The 14,722-nt window shown below is 62.3% G+C and overlaps 2 protein-coding genes across 5 annotated transcripts in view; one reads left to right on the top strand and one right to left on the bottom strand.

The window, feature by feature from the left end:
* The first annotated feature begins 2,526 nt into the window (after positions 1-2,526).
* OTUB1 (OTU deubiquitinase, ubiquitin aldehyde binding 1) lies at positions 2,527-9,218 on the top strand. Its single transcript, XM_008159045.3, has 7 exons — positions 2,527-2,726; positions 4,338-4,399; positions 4,648-4,746; positions 8,029-8,147; positions 8,327-8,411; positions 8,517-8,711; positions 8,868-9,218. Exons 1-7 carry the CDS (start codon positions 2,669-2,671, stop codon positions 9,063-9,065), a joined length of 816 nt encoding a protein of 271 aa, XP_008157267.1. The 5' UTR covers positions 2,527-2,668; the 3' UTR covers positions 9,066-9,218.
* Positions 9,219-10,017: 799 nt separating this feature from the next.
* Positions 10,018-14,722, bottom strand: part of MACROD1 (mono-ADP ribosylhydrolase 1) — a 128,590-nt gene continuing 123,885 nt past the window's right edge. For 2 of the 4 annotated variants that reach the window (XM_054725838.1, XM_054725837.1), the window contains 6 exons: positions 11,554-11,670; positions 11,102-11,223; positions 10,937-10,967; positions 10,736-10,809; positions 10,411-10,492; positions 10,018-10,147 (listed from right to left, as the gene is read on the bottom strand). In XM_054725838.1, the coding sequence (XP_054581813.1) occupies positions 10,110-10,147; positions 10,411-10,492; positions 10,736-10,809; positions 10,937-10,967; positions 11,102-11,223; positions 11,554-11,670 (464 nt within the window). In that variant the 3' untranslated portion in view covers positions 10,018-10,109. Of the gene's footprint in view, positions 10,148-10,289; positions 10,325-10,410; positions 10,493-10,537; positions 10,597-10,735; positions 10,810-10,936; positions 10,968-11,101; positions 11,224-11,553; positions 11,671-14,722 lie in introns of those variants that run through there. The other 2 variants (XM_054725839.1, XM_054725840.1) reach the window with 2 other exon arrangements.

Raw genomic sequence — 14,722 nt, 5'->3', positions numbered from 1 at the left:
CTGTGGGAAGGTCACCGGGGCGGTGTGGTGAGCCCAGGCACCAGCTCCAGGACCGGACCAAGCTCACGAACACATTCCACTCCTGCACTGTGACCAGCTGAGGGGCTGCCTGGGACTGAGGCAGGAGCCAGAGCCCCAGGCTACCACCTAACAGTAGCTTCAGCATCCCAGGCCTTACCACTTTGTAACCTTTTAAAAGATATACATGCTTTCATTGCTTTTAGAGAGGGAGGGAGAGGGAGAGATAGAAACATCCATCAGCTGCCCCTCAAACGCCCCCTAGTGGGGACTGAGCCCAAAACCCAACAGGGGACTCGGTTCATGGGTCAATGCTCAACCAACAAGCAACACGGACCGGGCCACTTTGTAACCGTTTTACTTTTAGGTAATTCACGGGCAATTTTAACATTGCACAGAAGCATCCTGTGTACCCTTTACCCAGTTTCCTCCATTAGTAACATTTTGTAAAACTGTAGTACAGCATATACAGTTAGATACAGAATGTTTTGCCCTGGCCAGTGTGGTTGAGCATCATCCTGGGAACTGAAAGGTCACTTTAAAAAAAAAAAAAAAAATCCTCACCCAACCCTCGCCAGTTTGGCTCAGTGGATAGAGCATCGGCCTGCAGACTGAAGGGTCCCGGGTTCGATTCAGGTCAAGGGCACATGTCCAGGTTGTGGGCTCCATCCCCAGTAGGGAGCCTGCAGGAGGCAGCCAGTCAATAAATGTCTCATCATTGATGTTTCTCTATCTCTCTCTCTCTTCCTCTCTGAAATCAATAAAAATGTATTTAAAAAAGTTCTCACCCAAGGAGTGAGGATATTTTTTCCATTGATTTTTAGAGAGTGGAAGGGGGGGGGGGGGGGGGAGGAAAGAGAGAGAGAGAAACATTGAGAAACATCCATTAGTTGCCTCCTACTGGCGCTCTACTGTGGCTGGGGATGGAACCTGCTACCAGGGTATATGCCCTTGACCAGGGAATCAACCCAGTGACCCTCTAACCCAGTGGTTCTCAACCTTCCTAATGCTGCGACCCTTTAATACAGTTCCTCATGTTGTGGTGACCCTCAACCATAACATTATTTTCGTTGCTACTTCATAACTGTAATTTTGCTACTGTTATGAATCGTAGTGTAAATATCTGTGTTTTCCGGTGGTCTTAGGCGACCCCTGTGAAAGGGTCGTTCGACCCCCAAAGGGGTCGCGACCCACAGGTTGAGAACTGCTGCTCTAACCACTGAGTAAAATAGGCCAGGGCCAAAGGTCACGGGTTTGATTCCCAGTCAGAGCACATGCCCAGGTTGTGAATTCAGACTGGTCAGGGACAGAGGGTGTATGGATTGGTCGGTTTCTCTTCCTCCCATCCTCTCTCTAAAAAAATCAATAAAAACATATGAAAGCCCGGCCCATGTGGCTCATTGGTTGGGCATCACCAGTGCACCAAAAGGTTGCTGGTTCAGTTCCCAGTTAGGGCATGTGCCCAGGGTTGCAGGCTCAGTCCCCCGTGAGAGGCCTGCAGGAGGCAGTCGAATTCTGTTCTCTCTCTCTCTAAAAATCAATTTAGAAAACTTATTTAAGAAAGATACAGAGCCCTAGCTGGTTTGGCTCAGTGGATAGAACGTCGGCCTACGGACTGAAGGGTCCCAGGTTCGATTCCGGTCAAGGGCACATGTCGGGGTTGGGGTCTTGGTGCCCAGTGTGGGGTGGGCAAGATGCAGCCAATCAGTGATTCTCTCTCATTATTGATGTTTCTATCTCTCTCACCCTCTCCCTTCCTCTCTCAAATCAATAAAAAAATAAAAATAGACTAAAAAAAAGATACAGAATGTTTCATCCCCACAAGGATCCCTCCAGTTTCCTTTTTACAACCACTCCCACTTTCCTCTGGCCCCCACTCCTTCCTTAAACCCTGGCAGCCACTATTGTTTTTCATTTTTATCAACTCCCTGCTTTTTTTTTTTTTTTTTAAATTATTTCCATTGATTTCAGAGAGGAAGGGAGAGGGAGAGAGAGAAACATCAATGGTGAGAGAGCATCATGGACCGGCTGCCCCTGCACGGCCAGTAGCCCCACACGGGGATGGAGAGCCCCGACCGGGATCGCCCCTGACCTCCCGGTTTATGGGTCGCCGCCGCCAACTCCCTGCTTTTCAAAGACCTCGCCTTTCTCACAACCAGAAGCGCACAGGCCCCGGCGCTGGGTCCGGAGACGCTGGCCTGGCGCCGAAGGGGCTGCCCTCCCGCCCGGAGCGGGAGCCAACGCCGCAGAGACGGAGGCTCCCGGAGCGGGGTCCCCTCTGCCGGGCGATCGCCGGCCCGGGGCCCGGAGCCCACCGCAGGCCGACCCCCCTTCCCCCTTCCTACTTCTCTCCATAACTCAGGCCAAACTCCAGGGAAAAGGACACTCGGCTCCAGGAGGTCCCAGCCCGGGTGCGGGAGGCCGGGAAGCCCAGCCCGCAGGTGCCGGCGGAGGGGGCGGGGCGGCGGCTCCTCCGAGGCCGGGCCCTGCGCCCGCGGCGGCCAGGGACTCCCCGCCCCTCCGGCGGCCAAGCCTGAGGGGACCCCGTTGCTAGAGGCGTTGCCAGGGAGGGGTCACGAGGAGGGGCTCTCTTCCGGGAGGAGGACAACTGGTAACCCGGAAGCGGTCGGCAGTGCGGCGCTGTTTAAAGATGGCGGCGGAGGAACCTCAGCAGCAGAAGCAGGAGCCGCTGGGCAGCGACGCCGAAGGTACTGCCTCCGGGAGGACCGGCCGGCCGGGGCCAGGGGCGCGATGCGGGGCCGCTGGCTCCCGAGGAGGCGGGGGGCGGGGCGGCCGGCGGCCAGGACGGAGCGCGCGAACGGCCCCTTTCTCCGCCGTCGCCGCCGCCTCCCCTCCCCCTCACAATAGAAGGAGCCGCCGCTGCGACCCCCGTCCGGGCGGGCGGGGCGGCCCCGGCCCGCGGCCCTTCCCCTCGCGCGCACCCGGGGCGGGGCCTGGGCCGCCCCGCCCCCGCCCCCTCCCCCCGCGCCGGGCTCCCGGTCCCCTGCCCCGCCGCCCCGGTCCCTGCAGTCAGGCCGAGGCCGAGGCCTAGGTCGGCCCCGCCGCTCGCCCGCCTTCTCCAGAGCAGCCGGCGCCCGGGAGGCGTCGCGTTCCCCGGGGCTGCGGGCACAAAGGGCGGGGCGGCCGCCGGGGATGCTGCGGGCGGGGGGTGTGAGCGGCGGGCGTGTGCCCCGAGGACTGCGCCCGCCTTCCCCGTAGAGCCCCCTCTTCCGGCCAGGCAGCCTGCCCGCCGGCCTGGCCATTGTTTTCTTAGACCTCTGAAGGGTTGGACCTTTCAAAATGGTGCCACTCGCTCCATTTTCACTCACGAGCTCGGCCCTGGGAACTAAGTCGGTCCCTTGGGTGGGAGGGACAGCGCCATTGCGGGCAGCGAAGGGGACGGGTCGAGGCCCAGCTGCGGACCCGGGCTGCTCAGGCCACCAGTATTGGCCTTCAAAGTTAGCACCCCCCCCCCCCCCATTTTAGCCGCACACTTGAGGGGCAGCCCTGGGAGACCCCGGCCCCCGGGAAGGTCTTGCTCGGGGTCACGTCAGTTGAGGAGGAGCCAGGACCAGCAGTCCTGGCCGCTGGCTCCTCACAGTGGCTGCTCCGAGTGAGCCCCTCAGGTACCCGCTCCTCGTGATGTCATCGAGGGGAGGGAGGGGGAGGGAGGCTCTGCAGAGGCGGCGGGAGAGGGACTGGTGAAGCGCTCAGCCTTGGGGTTGGGCAGGCCTGGGTTCCATCACAAGTCTTTCCTAGTTGTGACCTTGGGCAGGTTACTTCACCTGGGCATTTGTTTTACCTGTAAAGTGGGCACCATTGAGAATACACAGGACCTGTGGGGGTGGGTAGGGGCTGGGGGGGGGGATGGGAGGTATCTGTAACACTGTCAACAATAAAAACAAGTGAAAAAGGGTGCACAGGACGGCAGGAGGAGGAAGGGCGTGGCCAAGCCAGTGCAGGCTCACAGGAAGCTCTCCTCCAGCCCAGGACTCTGCCTCCTCCTCCTCTTTTCCCAGGGGACCTGCCCGCCTCGCCCCAGAGCACTCCCAGCTGCGGGGAAGGTGCAGGAAGCCAGGGGCAGGGGTGTTAGAGCTGGAGGACACACCTTGGGGTGATGGCCTCTGCCCTGCATGTCAAATGGGAGAAAACTAAGGCCTTGGAGCGGAAGGGCTTTGCCAGGACAGTTGGGTGGAACAGGATGTAAGATGCACCTTCCAGATTCTAGGCTGCTCTCCTGGCTGCTTTGTCCTTGGTCCAGCGGCCTAGAGTGGAGCTAGCCAGGCCCGCGGTAACCCTTGGCTGCTTCCTTCTTCCAGGTGTTAACTGTCTTGCCTATGATGAAGCCATCATGGCTCAGCAGGACCGAATTCAACAAGAGGTGAGGGGCTGTGCCAGTCTATGTGGATGCATAGACTGGGCCTGAGGCCTGTTGTTTCTCTCTACTTTGGAAGCCCTTTCCTCTCCAAGCTGTGCTAGATACTGGGTGCCTTCAGGCGGGGGTGGGGGGTCTGTCCCTGTGCCCCCGGGTGCCTGGCGCAGCACCCTTCCTCCAGGGTTAGGTGTTCTGCTGTCAGGCGTAGGCCGCTCCAGCCACCCGCCAGCGTGATGGTTCCCTGCCCTCTGCAGATCGCTGTGCAGAACCCTCTGGTCTCGGAGCGGCTGGAGCTCTCGGTCCTGTACAAGGAGTATGCTGAGGACGACAACATCTACCAACAGAAGATCAAGGTGGGAGCCCAGCTGGGCGGGCAGGAGGCGTGGGGTGGGAGCAGGAGCAGGAGCAGGTCTACGCCAGACACGCTCCTTGCTGGGCCTGGCCTCTTAGAGGGCAGAGTGTTGGGGGAGCCCTCTGGCTGCTGGAATCCTCGGACCTGGATTTAAATCTTGACTTTGCCACACAGCAGCTGTGTCCTCGGCAGGCCCTTTAACGTCTCTGGCCTCTGGCTTCCTGTCTGTAAGTTGGGATGATGAAAGCATGGGCCCACGGTTGTTGAGGGCAGTTGTGAGGTTGAGCGAGAGACTTGTGGGGCATGATGGTCTCAGTGCTCACCCTGGGGCCGAATGGACTGGGGTGGAGACTAGACCTTTGTGCCAGGTCCTGCTGCTTCATTTACAAACAGTTAAGCCCTTAACCACTCACTTCTGTGTGAGCTCGGAGGCTGAGATGTGGCAGTGGGTTTGTGTTAACAGTAACCACTGACAGCCTGGGGGTTTAGTAAGTGTACTCCTCCCACCTCCCCCTAAGGATCAGAGATGCTTAGAACCTTCTATCCATGTCAGGGCCAAGCTGGTAACCCAGGTGATTGAAGGTGGTCAGGTCCAGGGTGAATATGGCACCACAGCTCTGAATCAGACGGGCAGGGAGTGGAAGCACCTGGGCCCATGGGAGTGACCATGGCTGTCACTCCATTGTTGCCAGATCTGTTTTTTCCAAGAGAAGCCAGAAATTATTTTGATACGAAATCTCCAGGTTCCTAACACTTGGCAGGTAGTTCAAATTTAAAATGTTACATGGATTGCCCTCGCTGGTTTGGCTCAGTGGATAGAACACCGTGGACCGAAAGGTCCCAGGTTCAATTCCAGTCAAAGGCATGTACCTAGGTTGCAGGCTCCGCCCCAGCCCGGGCCCTGTGCAGGAGGCAACCAATCGATGTGTTTCTCTCAAAATTTCTCACTTTTTCTCTCTCTCTAAAAAGTCATTGGGAAAATATCCTCGGGTGAGGATTTAAAAAATAAAATGTTATGTGGATCAAACAATACATACAGGCCAGATCCAGCTGTGTGTGGCCTGTGGTCTACTCTGACCCCTTGCTTAGGGTGTTTGCGATTTACCCAAGGTCTGTGGAGAGGTGACGGTACTGGTTCTGGGCCTGACAGACCGGGTTTGAGTCATCTTCACCACTTCCAGCTGTGTGAGCTCGGGCAACGCAGCATCCCTGGGCGGAGGTCCCCGCCTCACGGCGAGCGTGATGCTGGAGGAGATGCGGTGGTCCGTGCTGGGCTCTGCGCAGCGCACAGCCAGGGCCGCCCCAGCGGTGGGTCCCTTCTCTCCCTCACGTGGTTGGTTGGTGGAGTGGGGCCTTATTTCCAGACTTCCCTGGCACCCTTAGGCCACCCTGGTGAAACGGACAGGGTGGGTGTTAGGGTTCTTTCCCATCGAGTCATTCAGCGAATGTTGGAGTGTCGGCATGCTGTGTGTGCAGAACTGACACCCCCACTCTGCTGTGCCTGAGCCCACTTTGCTTCTAGGGAGGTGCCTGAGCATAGATGACAGAGCCTAAACAGAGCTGGGTGGCTCTGCGAAATGGGCCCCTCGGAGGGTTAGTAGGATAATGGGTGCTAGCCCTCTGCAAAGGCCTGGCGTGGAGAAAGTGCTCAGCAGGATTCTGGGAACTCCCTGGGAGCTGCAGTGATTTGGGCTCTTCGCACGCATTGTGCGCTGTCGTCTTAACGTTATGAGCACAGGCTGTGGGCCAGGCACTGCTTCGGGCGCTGAAGATGGAGTGATGACTACCACTGGCAAACTCCTGCCCTCATGGAGCTTAGGGACAGACAGATAAGCCAGGGGTAGCTGAGCGGTGGTGGTGGAGTGATTGAACTGACGGCACAGGAGTAGGCTGTGGCCGCTGGGGCAGGGGTACATGGGTGGTTTGAGGAGCGTGTGGAGGCAAGTGGGGAGCAGTTGGCGGTGGGAAATGGGGCTGCAACCAGAGAAAGGACTTGGAGGAAGATGAGGGTATCAGCAGGTTTCTGGGCTGCTCAGGTGGCTGGGGTGAGAGTAGGCTGAGCGCAGGTGGAGGCCAGGAGACTTGAGATGGGAGCTTTGCAATCAGATCAGCAGGAGGCCGGAGAGTTAAGCAGTGACAAGTGCTTGGTACTGGATGCATTCAGGATAGAGCCAGAGGGTCTGCGTTGGATTGGGTGTGGTGTGAGGCTTTTAGGGAGTGAGGGAGTGCAGTTGATTGAGGGGAAGGCCGAGAGGAGCGGGCACGTGGGGAGGTCAGGACCTGCCTTGCCAGGCCGGGCAGTTCAGATGAGGCGGCTGGATGTGTGAGCTGAAATTGGAGGGCAGGCCTGGGATAGGGCAGTCGAAGAGTTACGTTAAGACTATTTAAATCCCAAGATTGATGACATCGAGAGTTGACAAGCGGAAGCTGTCCCGGCCTGAGCAGGGTTGTGCCTGCACGTGACGGTGACTGTGGAGGGATGTGTGTTGTGACCATCTTCTGGCAGGTGACGCGCCATGTCTTGAAGGGTGTTGTGGTTTGGTGGTGACCCTGACCATCACAGGTCAGAGGGATGAGGTGGCGTGGCAGTGAGGTACGAGGACAAGGAGAGGGGGGAGGAAAGTGTGGAGGTGTCTTGAGGTGGGGGTTTAAGGAGAATGGAGAAGGTATGAAGGAGCCATTGGGGAGCCGGGGAGGGTGCCCAAGCCAGGGAGTGAGGCCTGTTTGCCAGGCAGCACTACTGGCCCACTTCGGGGCAGGTTTGACTGACAGAAGAAAGTCCATGGAGTTTGGCTAGGAAACCGGAAGACGGCACCTGGAGGTGGTACCTGTGAGCCGGCAGGGTAGAGGTGAGGAGCCACCGAGGGGAGCTGTTTGCCACCCCGGCCTGGGGGCTGTGCACCCCTGATCCGAACCAGTTTGCCCTGGTCTCATGGTTTGAATGACTGATCACGGGACAGCTGCACTGGCCCAGGACGGATTCGCTCGCTGGTTTTTACGAGCAGACAGCCCTGCAGGCCCAGGCACTCGGTACTGGAGGTAGAGCCTGGCGTGGCCAGTGGCTGGTGACTCATGCAGCCAGTGTGTACATAAGGCGAGGCTTTGGGGGCTCTGGGCAGTGGGTCACTAGGTGACTCCCGCCACCAGAGTCAGCAGCCAAGGGTGGCAGGTAGCTGCTTGGGGCTCAGTTGCCACGGCTGTGGTGTGGCCTTGTTGGGTGGTGCCTTGGCCTGCCCTGGTGCTGGCTGACGATGGGCACGGGTGGGGCGGCTGCCTTCTGCAGGACCTCCACAAAAAGTACTCGTACATCCGCAAGACCAGGCCCGACGGAAACTGCTTCTACCGAGCCTTCGGGTTCTCCCACCTGGAGGCGCTGCTGGATGACAGCAAGGAGTTGCAGAGGTGAGGAGGGTGGGCGCCCTGGCCCTGAAGGAGGTGGCGAAGTTCATGGGGGCTTGTGGGGCCCCCTCCTCCTTGATGACTAGGAGGTGTACAGCTCCACCCGAGGGCAGACAGTAGGCTGGGCCCCTACTCTGTGGCTGAGGAGCCCATGCCCCCCCCCCTTCCCCTCCTGCCCCCAGGTTCAAGGCTGTGTCTGCCAAGAGCAAAGAAGACCTGGTGTCCCAGGGCTTCACCGAGTTCACAATTGAGGATTTCCACAACACGGTGAGCCCCGTCCTGATGGCCTGTCGGCCAGAGTGGAGGGTGGGTGGCCTGGCCGCGGCGGGGTTGACCCATCTCCTCCCTCATCTTGTCTCTCTTCGGCGGCAGTTCATGGACCTGATCGAGCAGGTGGAGAAGCAGACCTCAGTAGCCGACCTGCTGGCTTCCTTCAACGACCAGAGCACCTCGGACTACCTGGTGGTCTACCTGCGGCTGCTCACCTCTGGCTACCTGCAGCGGGAGAGCAAGTTCTTCGAGCACTTCATCGAGGGTGGGCGGACTGTCAAGGAGTTCTGCCAGCAGGTGCCACCCCGCCTCACTTCTCAGATTCAGGGCCCTCTTTCCTCTCCTTTCCTCTCCTCTCCGGGTGGGAGCACCGGGGCCTGGGGGCGTGCCCTGGGGTCGGCGGGGCTTGGGGCGGGGTGCTGAGACCCGGCACTGACCTGCACCCTGCTGCAGGAGGTGGAGCCCATGTGCAAGGAGAGCGACCACATCCACATCATCGCGCTGGCCCAGGCCCTCAGCGTCTCCATCCAGGTGGAGTACATGGACCGCGGCGAGGGCGGCACCACCAACCCGCACATCTTCCCCGAGGGCTCCGAGCCCAAGGTCTACCTTCTCTACCGGCCTGGACACTACGACATCCTCTACAAATAGGGCTGGCTCGCCCGCCGCTGCCCTGCTGCCCTCCCCTCTGCCAGGCACTAGACATGTACAGAGGTTTTTGTGTGGTTGTAAATGGTCATATTTCACTCCCCCTTCCCTGTCATACAACCGTCCACGTTTTATTAAAGGGGATGCTGGTGGTGAGCCCTGTGTGCGTGTCCCTGCTCTGCTGCTGCCCGCCTGGATGCTGTGTGTCTGGCTGACCCCTCCCCCAGGTGGGTTCCTCAGCCTTTCACCTGTCCGCCCCAAGCCTCCCCAGCAGTTTTGAGGGGCTAGGCCTCTTGGGGCCCCCTCCTGGTTATTGGGATTCTGCTTCCTTCGTGCCTCCCTCCCCTCCTTAGCTGGCCCAGGAAGTTCCCTGGGGCTTACCCAGGGGCCTAGGACCATCAAGGCTTCAAGCTGCCCCCTCATAGGTCACTCCGTCCTGCTGTCGTGGCCAGCGCCCCACACCCCAGCTGCCTGCTTCCCATCAGGTCTGCATGTCAGGGACACTGGGTGCAGAGGGCCGACATGATGGTGCAACCTGGCTCAGCAGGCGGAGGAGCTGGGGTACCTCCTGTGCACCCCCAGGTGACCCCACCCTGGTAGGGGCGGGGCAGCCTTCAAGCCTCTGCTTGGTCAGGTCCCCAGGCAGGACTTGCCAGGCTGCCATCCCCCTGCCCACCCCAGGCCCCTGCCTGTGCCTGCTTTGCACCCCCTTTGCTTCAGCCACGGTGTCTGCATTGCTTGCCTTTTTGCCTTGACTTCCTTTTCTCCCCACCCCAGCACATGTGGGGGCTTAATCCCCAGGCTGTGAACTCCTTGGGGGGCAGGCCCTCAATAAATGTGAAGTACTGCCCACGTCTGCCATCGCCTGGCCCCTGAACTCACCGCCCCTCTGAGCCTGCACCTGCCTGCACCTGTGGGTACCTCCCTCACCCAGTCAGGGCTCAGACAGCGGAGCTGCAACAGGTGGTCTTTATTAGGAGGCTCCCGAGGGGCAGGGGCTGAGGGAAAGGACGGTGACCAGGCCCAGCTGCAGGCTTCAGCCACCTCTCAGAGCTGGGAGCGAGGTCCAGCAGGCCCCGGCGAGGCTGCGGGCAGAGCACAGAGGTTGGAGGGGGCGGTGGGCTGTGGGCTTCCCAGGCTGCCTCCCTGTGGGTGAGCACCAGGGTGAGCGGGCGTGTTAGTGGGCAGGTTAGTGGGCAGCCACACAGCAGGCCAGGCCCTGCTTACCCGTCCTGGTCAGGGTGTGCGGCGGGGGCCTCAGGCTGGAAGGCAGAGGACATTGAGAACCGGCCTGGGGGGTGGGGGGAGGGTGGGGCTGGTGGGGGTGGGCCCTGCCATAGGTACCTACCCACTGGGAAGTAGTGGGGGAGCCGCTGCAGGTAGATGTTTTCATCCTTCTCCAGAAACACACAGATGATCAGCCGGTCCACCTGCACCAGGGCCTGGTCAGCGCAGGAGCCGCCTCTCCCTGGCTCCCGGCCCGGTCACTGTCCCCCCTTGCCCCTTTGGGACGCCCTTCAAGCTAGGCTACACCCTTCACCGAAGGGGTTCACGGTGTGAGAGGGGAAGGAGAGGGGGTGCAGGAAGGGCTGGTGTGGCCAGAGACTTGTGGGCAGGTGCGATGCACCCCATCACCCCACTCCTTCAGGCCCCTCACCTGGGCCCAGCCTCACCTTGTCCTTGTGCTGCTCCAGCCACTCGCGCAGTGCAGCCAGCACCACCTCCGCCGCCGCCTCGTTGGGGTAGCCTGGGGACCCCAAGAAAGGGAGTCCCGGTTCTGCCCTGCCCCCTCGCCGCTCTGCCACACGTTCAGCTCCCACTGCCTGCCCGCCTGCCCCGACCCCGCCCTTTCTCCTCTCCGGGACCCCACTCACCAAACACGCCGGTGGAGATGCAGGGGAACGCCTGGCAGGGGGGAGGGGAGGGGAGGGAGGGGAAGGGATAGCGTCACTCCGCCACGCCCCTCCTCGCGCCCGGCTTCACCGGCCGCCCCCGCCCCGCCCCCGGCGCCCGCCCCGCCCCGCCCCCGGCGCCCTCACCGCCGAGCGGAGCCGGTGCTCCAGCAGCAGGTCGAGGCTGCTCAGGTAGCAGCTGCGGAGCTCGGCGGCCTGGCTGGCGCTGGGCTCTCCGTGGGCGATGGGCCCCACCGTGTGGATGACATCTGCGGGAGGCGACCGGGTCAGGCCGCGAGGGCCCTGTGCCCTCGGTTCCCCCTCCAGGTTCCAGGACGTGGCCCACAGGTGTGCTCTGGGGCCCAAACCACACCGCGATGGCCTCCCCGCCCCTCCACAGCCGCGGGCACCGGCCTAGAGGCTGGCGCGAAGGTCCGCCCCGCAGCGCCCCCGCCCTTCAGGTCCTGTCCCCCAGCCTCCGCCGCCCCGTGTGCGGCAGGGCCAGGTCCCGGCACTCAGGCTAAGTGCCCCCAGCAGTCCGGGGCCGCGCCAGTGACAAAGGCTGGGCACGCGCCCCTAGGGCGGGCTGTCGGACTCACGCTTGGCGGGCAGCCGGTAGCCGCCGGTGATCTTGGCCTTGCCGGTCTCGCAGTTCTGCAGGGTCCGGCACTCGTCGGTGAGCAGCGGCCCGGCGGCCCGGTGGATGCAGCCGTCCACTGCGGGGGGCGGGGCAGTGAGCCTGGGCTCCTCGCGTCCCGCCCGAGCCCATTGTACGGAGGAGAAGGCTGAGGCCCACGGCTGAATGGGCCCAGTCCCCTCGATCGCGCCGGGGCCCAGCGGGCACCGCCCTTTCTCCCACGGCCTCCAGCCGCTCGCGTCGCCTCCGCCCCCATTGTTTCCCCTCGGGAGAAACCGAGGCGCAGAGGGTCCGCCGCGGGCCCCGCAGGCAGCGGCGCGGGACGGCCGGCAGGGGGCGCGCCAGGCCCGCTCTGCTCTTCCCCGGCAGCGGCGAGGGCGCGGCGGGCTGGGGCTGCCGGACGTGGCGGCTCCAAGCGGTGGGTCGGGCCGCAGGTACCGCCCAAGCGCCGGGTCGGGGGTAAGTGCTCCCTACCCCAGGGTCGACCTCCCGAGGCGAGGCTCCCCGGGCCGCGCAAGCTCTAGGTCCACTTTACAGATGAGGAGACTGAGGCCACTGGTTACAGTGTCCGCTCAAGTCCGGGCCCTGAGCCCGGTCTTCCAGCCCCTCGGGGCGCACCTGCTCCATAACAAGCCGCCTCGTTAGCGCATCCGCCGTAATTGGGGCCGCGCCGGGCTTGTTAGACCCGGAACGGAACGAAGGCGGCTCTGGGGCCCGGCCGGAGGCTCTGGGGGCCCGGCCTGGGCTCAGGTAAACAACTGGGGCGGGCGTGGCGGAGGCGCAAAGGCGACACCCCTTCAGCCCCCCTCTCCCTGGTGCAGGGCCAAGTCCAGGCTCCCCCCTCCCTTCCTGTGCCAACGGGCAGGTTGGCAAGTCCTTTCCCGAGTGCCCGCTGCTTCATCTGGAAAACTGGGACCGGGACCCTCCCCTGGGGTGGAGTTGGCATCCTGGCCCAGAGAACAGGACCCACCGCTCCCCGGAGAGGCGGGGGGCCAGGAGCTCTGCGGGCACCAGCGGCGGGGTGCTCACAAAAGCAGGGCAGGACCGCCATCTCTCCGTTTCACAGATGCACATACTGAGGCCCTTCCTCCTCCATCACAGCCCCACCCCGAGTCTTGGCACAGGTTCAGGAACACCAGCTGGACACCCCCCTCTGTGCCTCTCGGCGGGGGGGGGGGGTCCCAATTAAACTTAATTTTGCAGCTTTACTCTGAGCTGATATCAGATTTCCCAGAGCATCCCATAGGTGTGTGTGGGGGGGGAGTTGGGGGAACCCTGGGGGGGCTTTGGAACCGTGCAGGGATCAGGGCCGCTGCAGCCCATGGGAGGCGCGGAGAGAGTCCAGGTGCTGAGGGGCAGTGCCCGGCCTGGGGTGTGTGGGGGTCCCCGGGCAGTGCCTGCTCTGGGCGGAGGTGCCCGGTGACCACCCAGCGCGGTGTGCAACAGCAGGAGCTGGGAGCTGGGCGCTGGGTTCAGATCCCAGCCCCGCAGTCACAGACGTGTGGCACGGGGTACAGCCTCTCTGGACCCCAATTGCCCCATCTGTCAATGAGACGCTAGCGGGTAGCCACCTCACAGGGCTCTTGGGGGATAAGTGAGTGAGTTTGTGTAGCGTGGGTAAGCCAGAGCCGGGCAGAGTGGAGAGCTGCGTGGCTGCGGGTGTTTTCGTGGGACAGTGTGACAAGCTGGGCATGAGCGCGGCGTGTGTACACCTGAGCGTGAGCACGGTGTGCTCAGGGCGTGCAGGGCACAGGGGCACAGGGGTGAGCACAGGGATGTGGCTGAGCCAGCTCCCTGGGGACATGCCCTCCTGCCCGTGGTGCCGGCCCCTTGGTGACCTGGCCTGCTGCTGGGGAGGGTGCCTGCGGAAGTGGAGCTCCCTGAGATGTGTGTTTCAGGGATTTAATGTTTCCTGCAGCAGCGCACAGGCCTGCAGCCAGGCCTTCGGGGCTGACCTGGGGGGAGGGGGGAGGCGGAGGAGGAGTGGGAGCCTCCCCAGCAGAATGGGGTCGGGCCCTGTGACTGCAGGGCAGGCGGCCAGGGGAGCAGGTCCCTCACAGCAGAGACGAGGGAAGGGCCCTGGGCACCACCCTGGCCAGAGCACACACCGCCCCCACCCCCGCCGCCGCCTCCCTCTCCACACTCCAGCGTTCTCCCTCCTCTGAGTGCCAGGGGCCCTGCTGCTTGGCAGAGGCTCGGACCCGGCCCTGGCCTGGGCTTCTGCTGGGCTAAGCTAAGCCCTGGAGGCTGCAGGAGGGAGAGTTCCCTGCCCCTCCTGCCTGACCTGGGCGGCTGGGAAAAGCTCCGGGCCTGGCCCTGGGGCTGCTGGTGGGAGGGGGTGTCCCAGTTCATACCGGCTGGCCCCTCAGTCCCCTCCCTGGGCCCCTCAGAAGTGCACAGGCTGCAGCTGTCTGGGGGCCGTCTGCCCTCTGCTCCAGCCCTGACCTCTCAGGCACCCCAGCCCCAGACCAGCCCAGCGCTCTGCTTGGGCGCCCTCCAGCCCTCCTGCCGACAGCGTGGCCCCGCACCCACCCTCAGCCTTCAGCTCAGCCAGCCCCTTCCTCGTCACAGGCCGGGCGCTGGCAGGGCCGGGCGGGAGCAGGAAGGGAGCGGGCAGAGGGCAGGGCCGCAGCCTGGCATCCTTGTAGCCAGGCAGGCAGGCTCCTGTGGGGCCCTTTGCCAAGGTGCTTAGGATCTGTTGGCCGCTATTTAGGGTGCTGTAATATTCATGAAGGAAAGATTAGATATTTAAATTTATTCAGCAATAAATGCATCTCAGTGGGAGAGCATTCCTCACGCTAAACAAACAAGCAAGCAGGGGCTAATTAATTATTTACAGGAACTAGAGGAGGCCTTGGCCTGGGGGAGACGGGGCAGCTGTGCCCCATCAGAGGGCAGGAGACCCTGACCGGCCCTGGGCCTACCCCTCCACCTCCCCCCCTCCCCCAGTCGCCCTCCACTGTCTGGTGGGTCTGGCCACTGCACGTCCATTCTGGGGTTTCTCTTCCCAGAAATCCTGCCCACAAGCTTGCTGGTGGCTTTGGGCAAGTCACTTAACCTCTCTGAGCCTCAGAACTGGCCCCAGAGAGTTGTGGGAGGACTGAGATACACTGAGTGGCGGCCTGCGGGGG

The sequence above is a fragment of the Eptesicus fuscus genome, chromosome 13 (assembly GCF_027574615.1).
Source record: "Eptesicus fuscus isolate TK198812 chromosome 13, DD_ASM_mEF_20220401, whole genome shotgun sequence".
In the NCBI taxonomy this organism is placed as follows: Eukaryota; Metazoa; Chordata; class Mammalia; order Chiroptera; family Vespertilionidae; genus Eptesicus; species Eptesicus fuscus.
The sequence above is the reverse complement of the archived record's forward strand: the minus strand, read 5'-3'. Positions and strand labels throughout refer to the sequence as shown.

Coding starts and splice junctions, on each gene's coding strand:
- OTUB1 (XM_008159045.3), top strand. CDS start 2,669: ATGGCGGCGGAGGAACCTCAGCAGCAGAAGCAGGAGCCGCTGGGCAGC. Junction 4,400..4,647: donor AGGACCGAATTCAACAAGAG/GTGAGGGGCTGT, acceptor TGCCCTCTGCAG/ATCGCTGTGCAGAACCCTCT. Junction 8,712..8,867: donor TCAAGGAGTTCTGCCAGCAG/GTGCCACCCCGC, acceptor ACCCTGCTGCAG/GAGGTGGAGCCCATGTGCAA.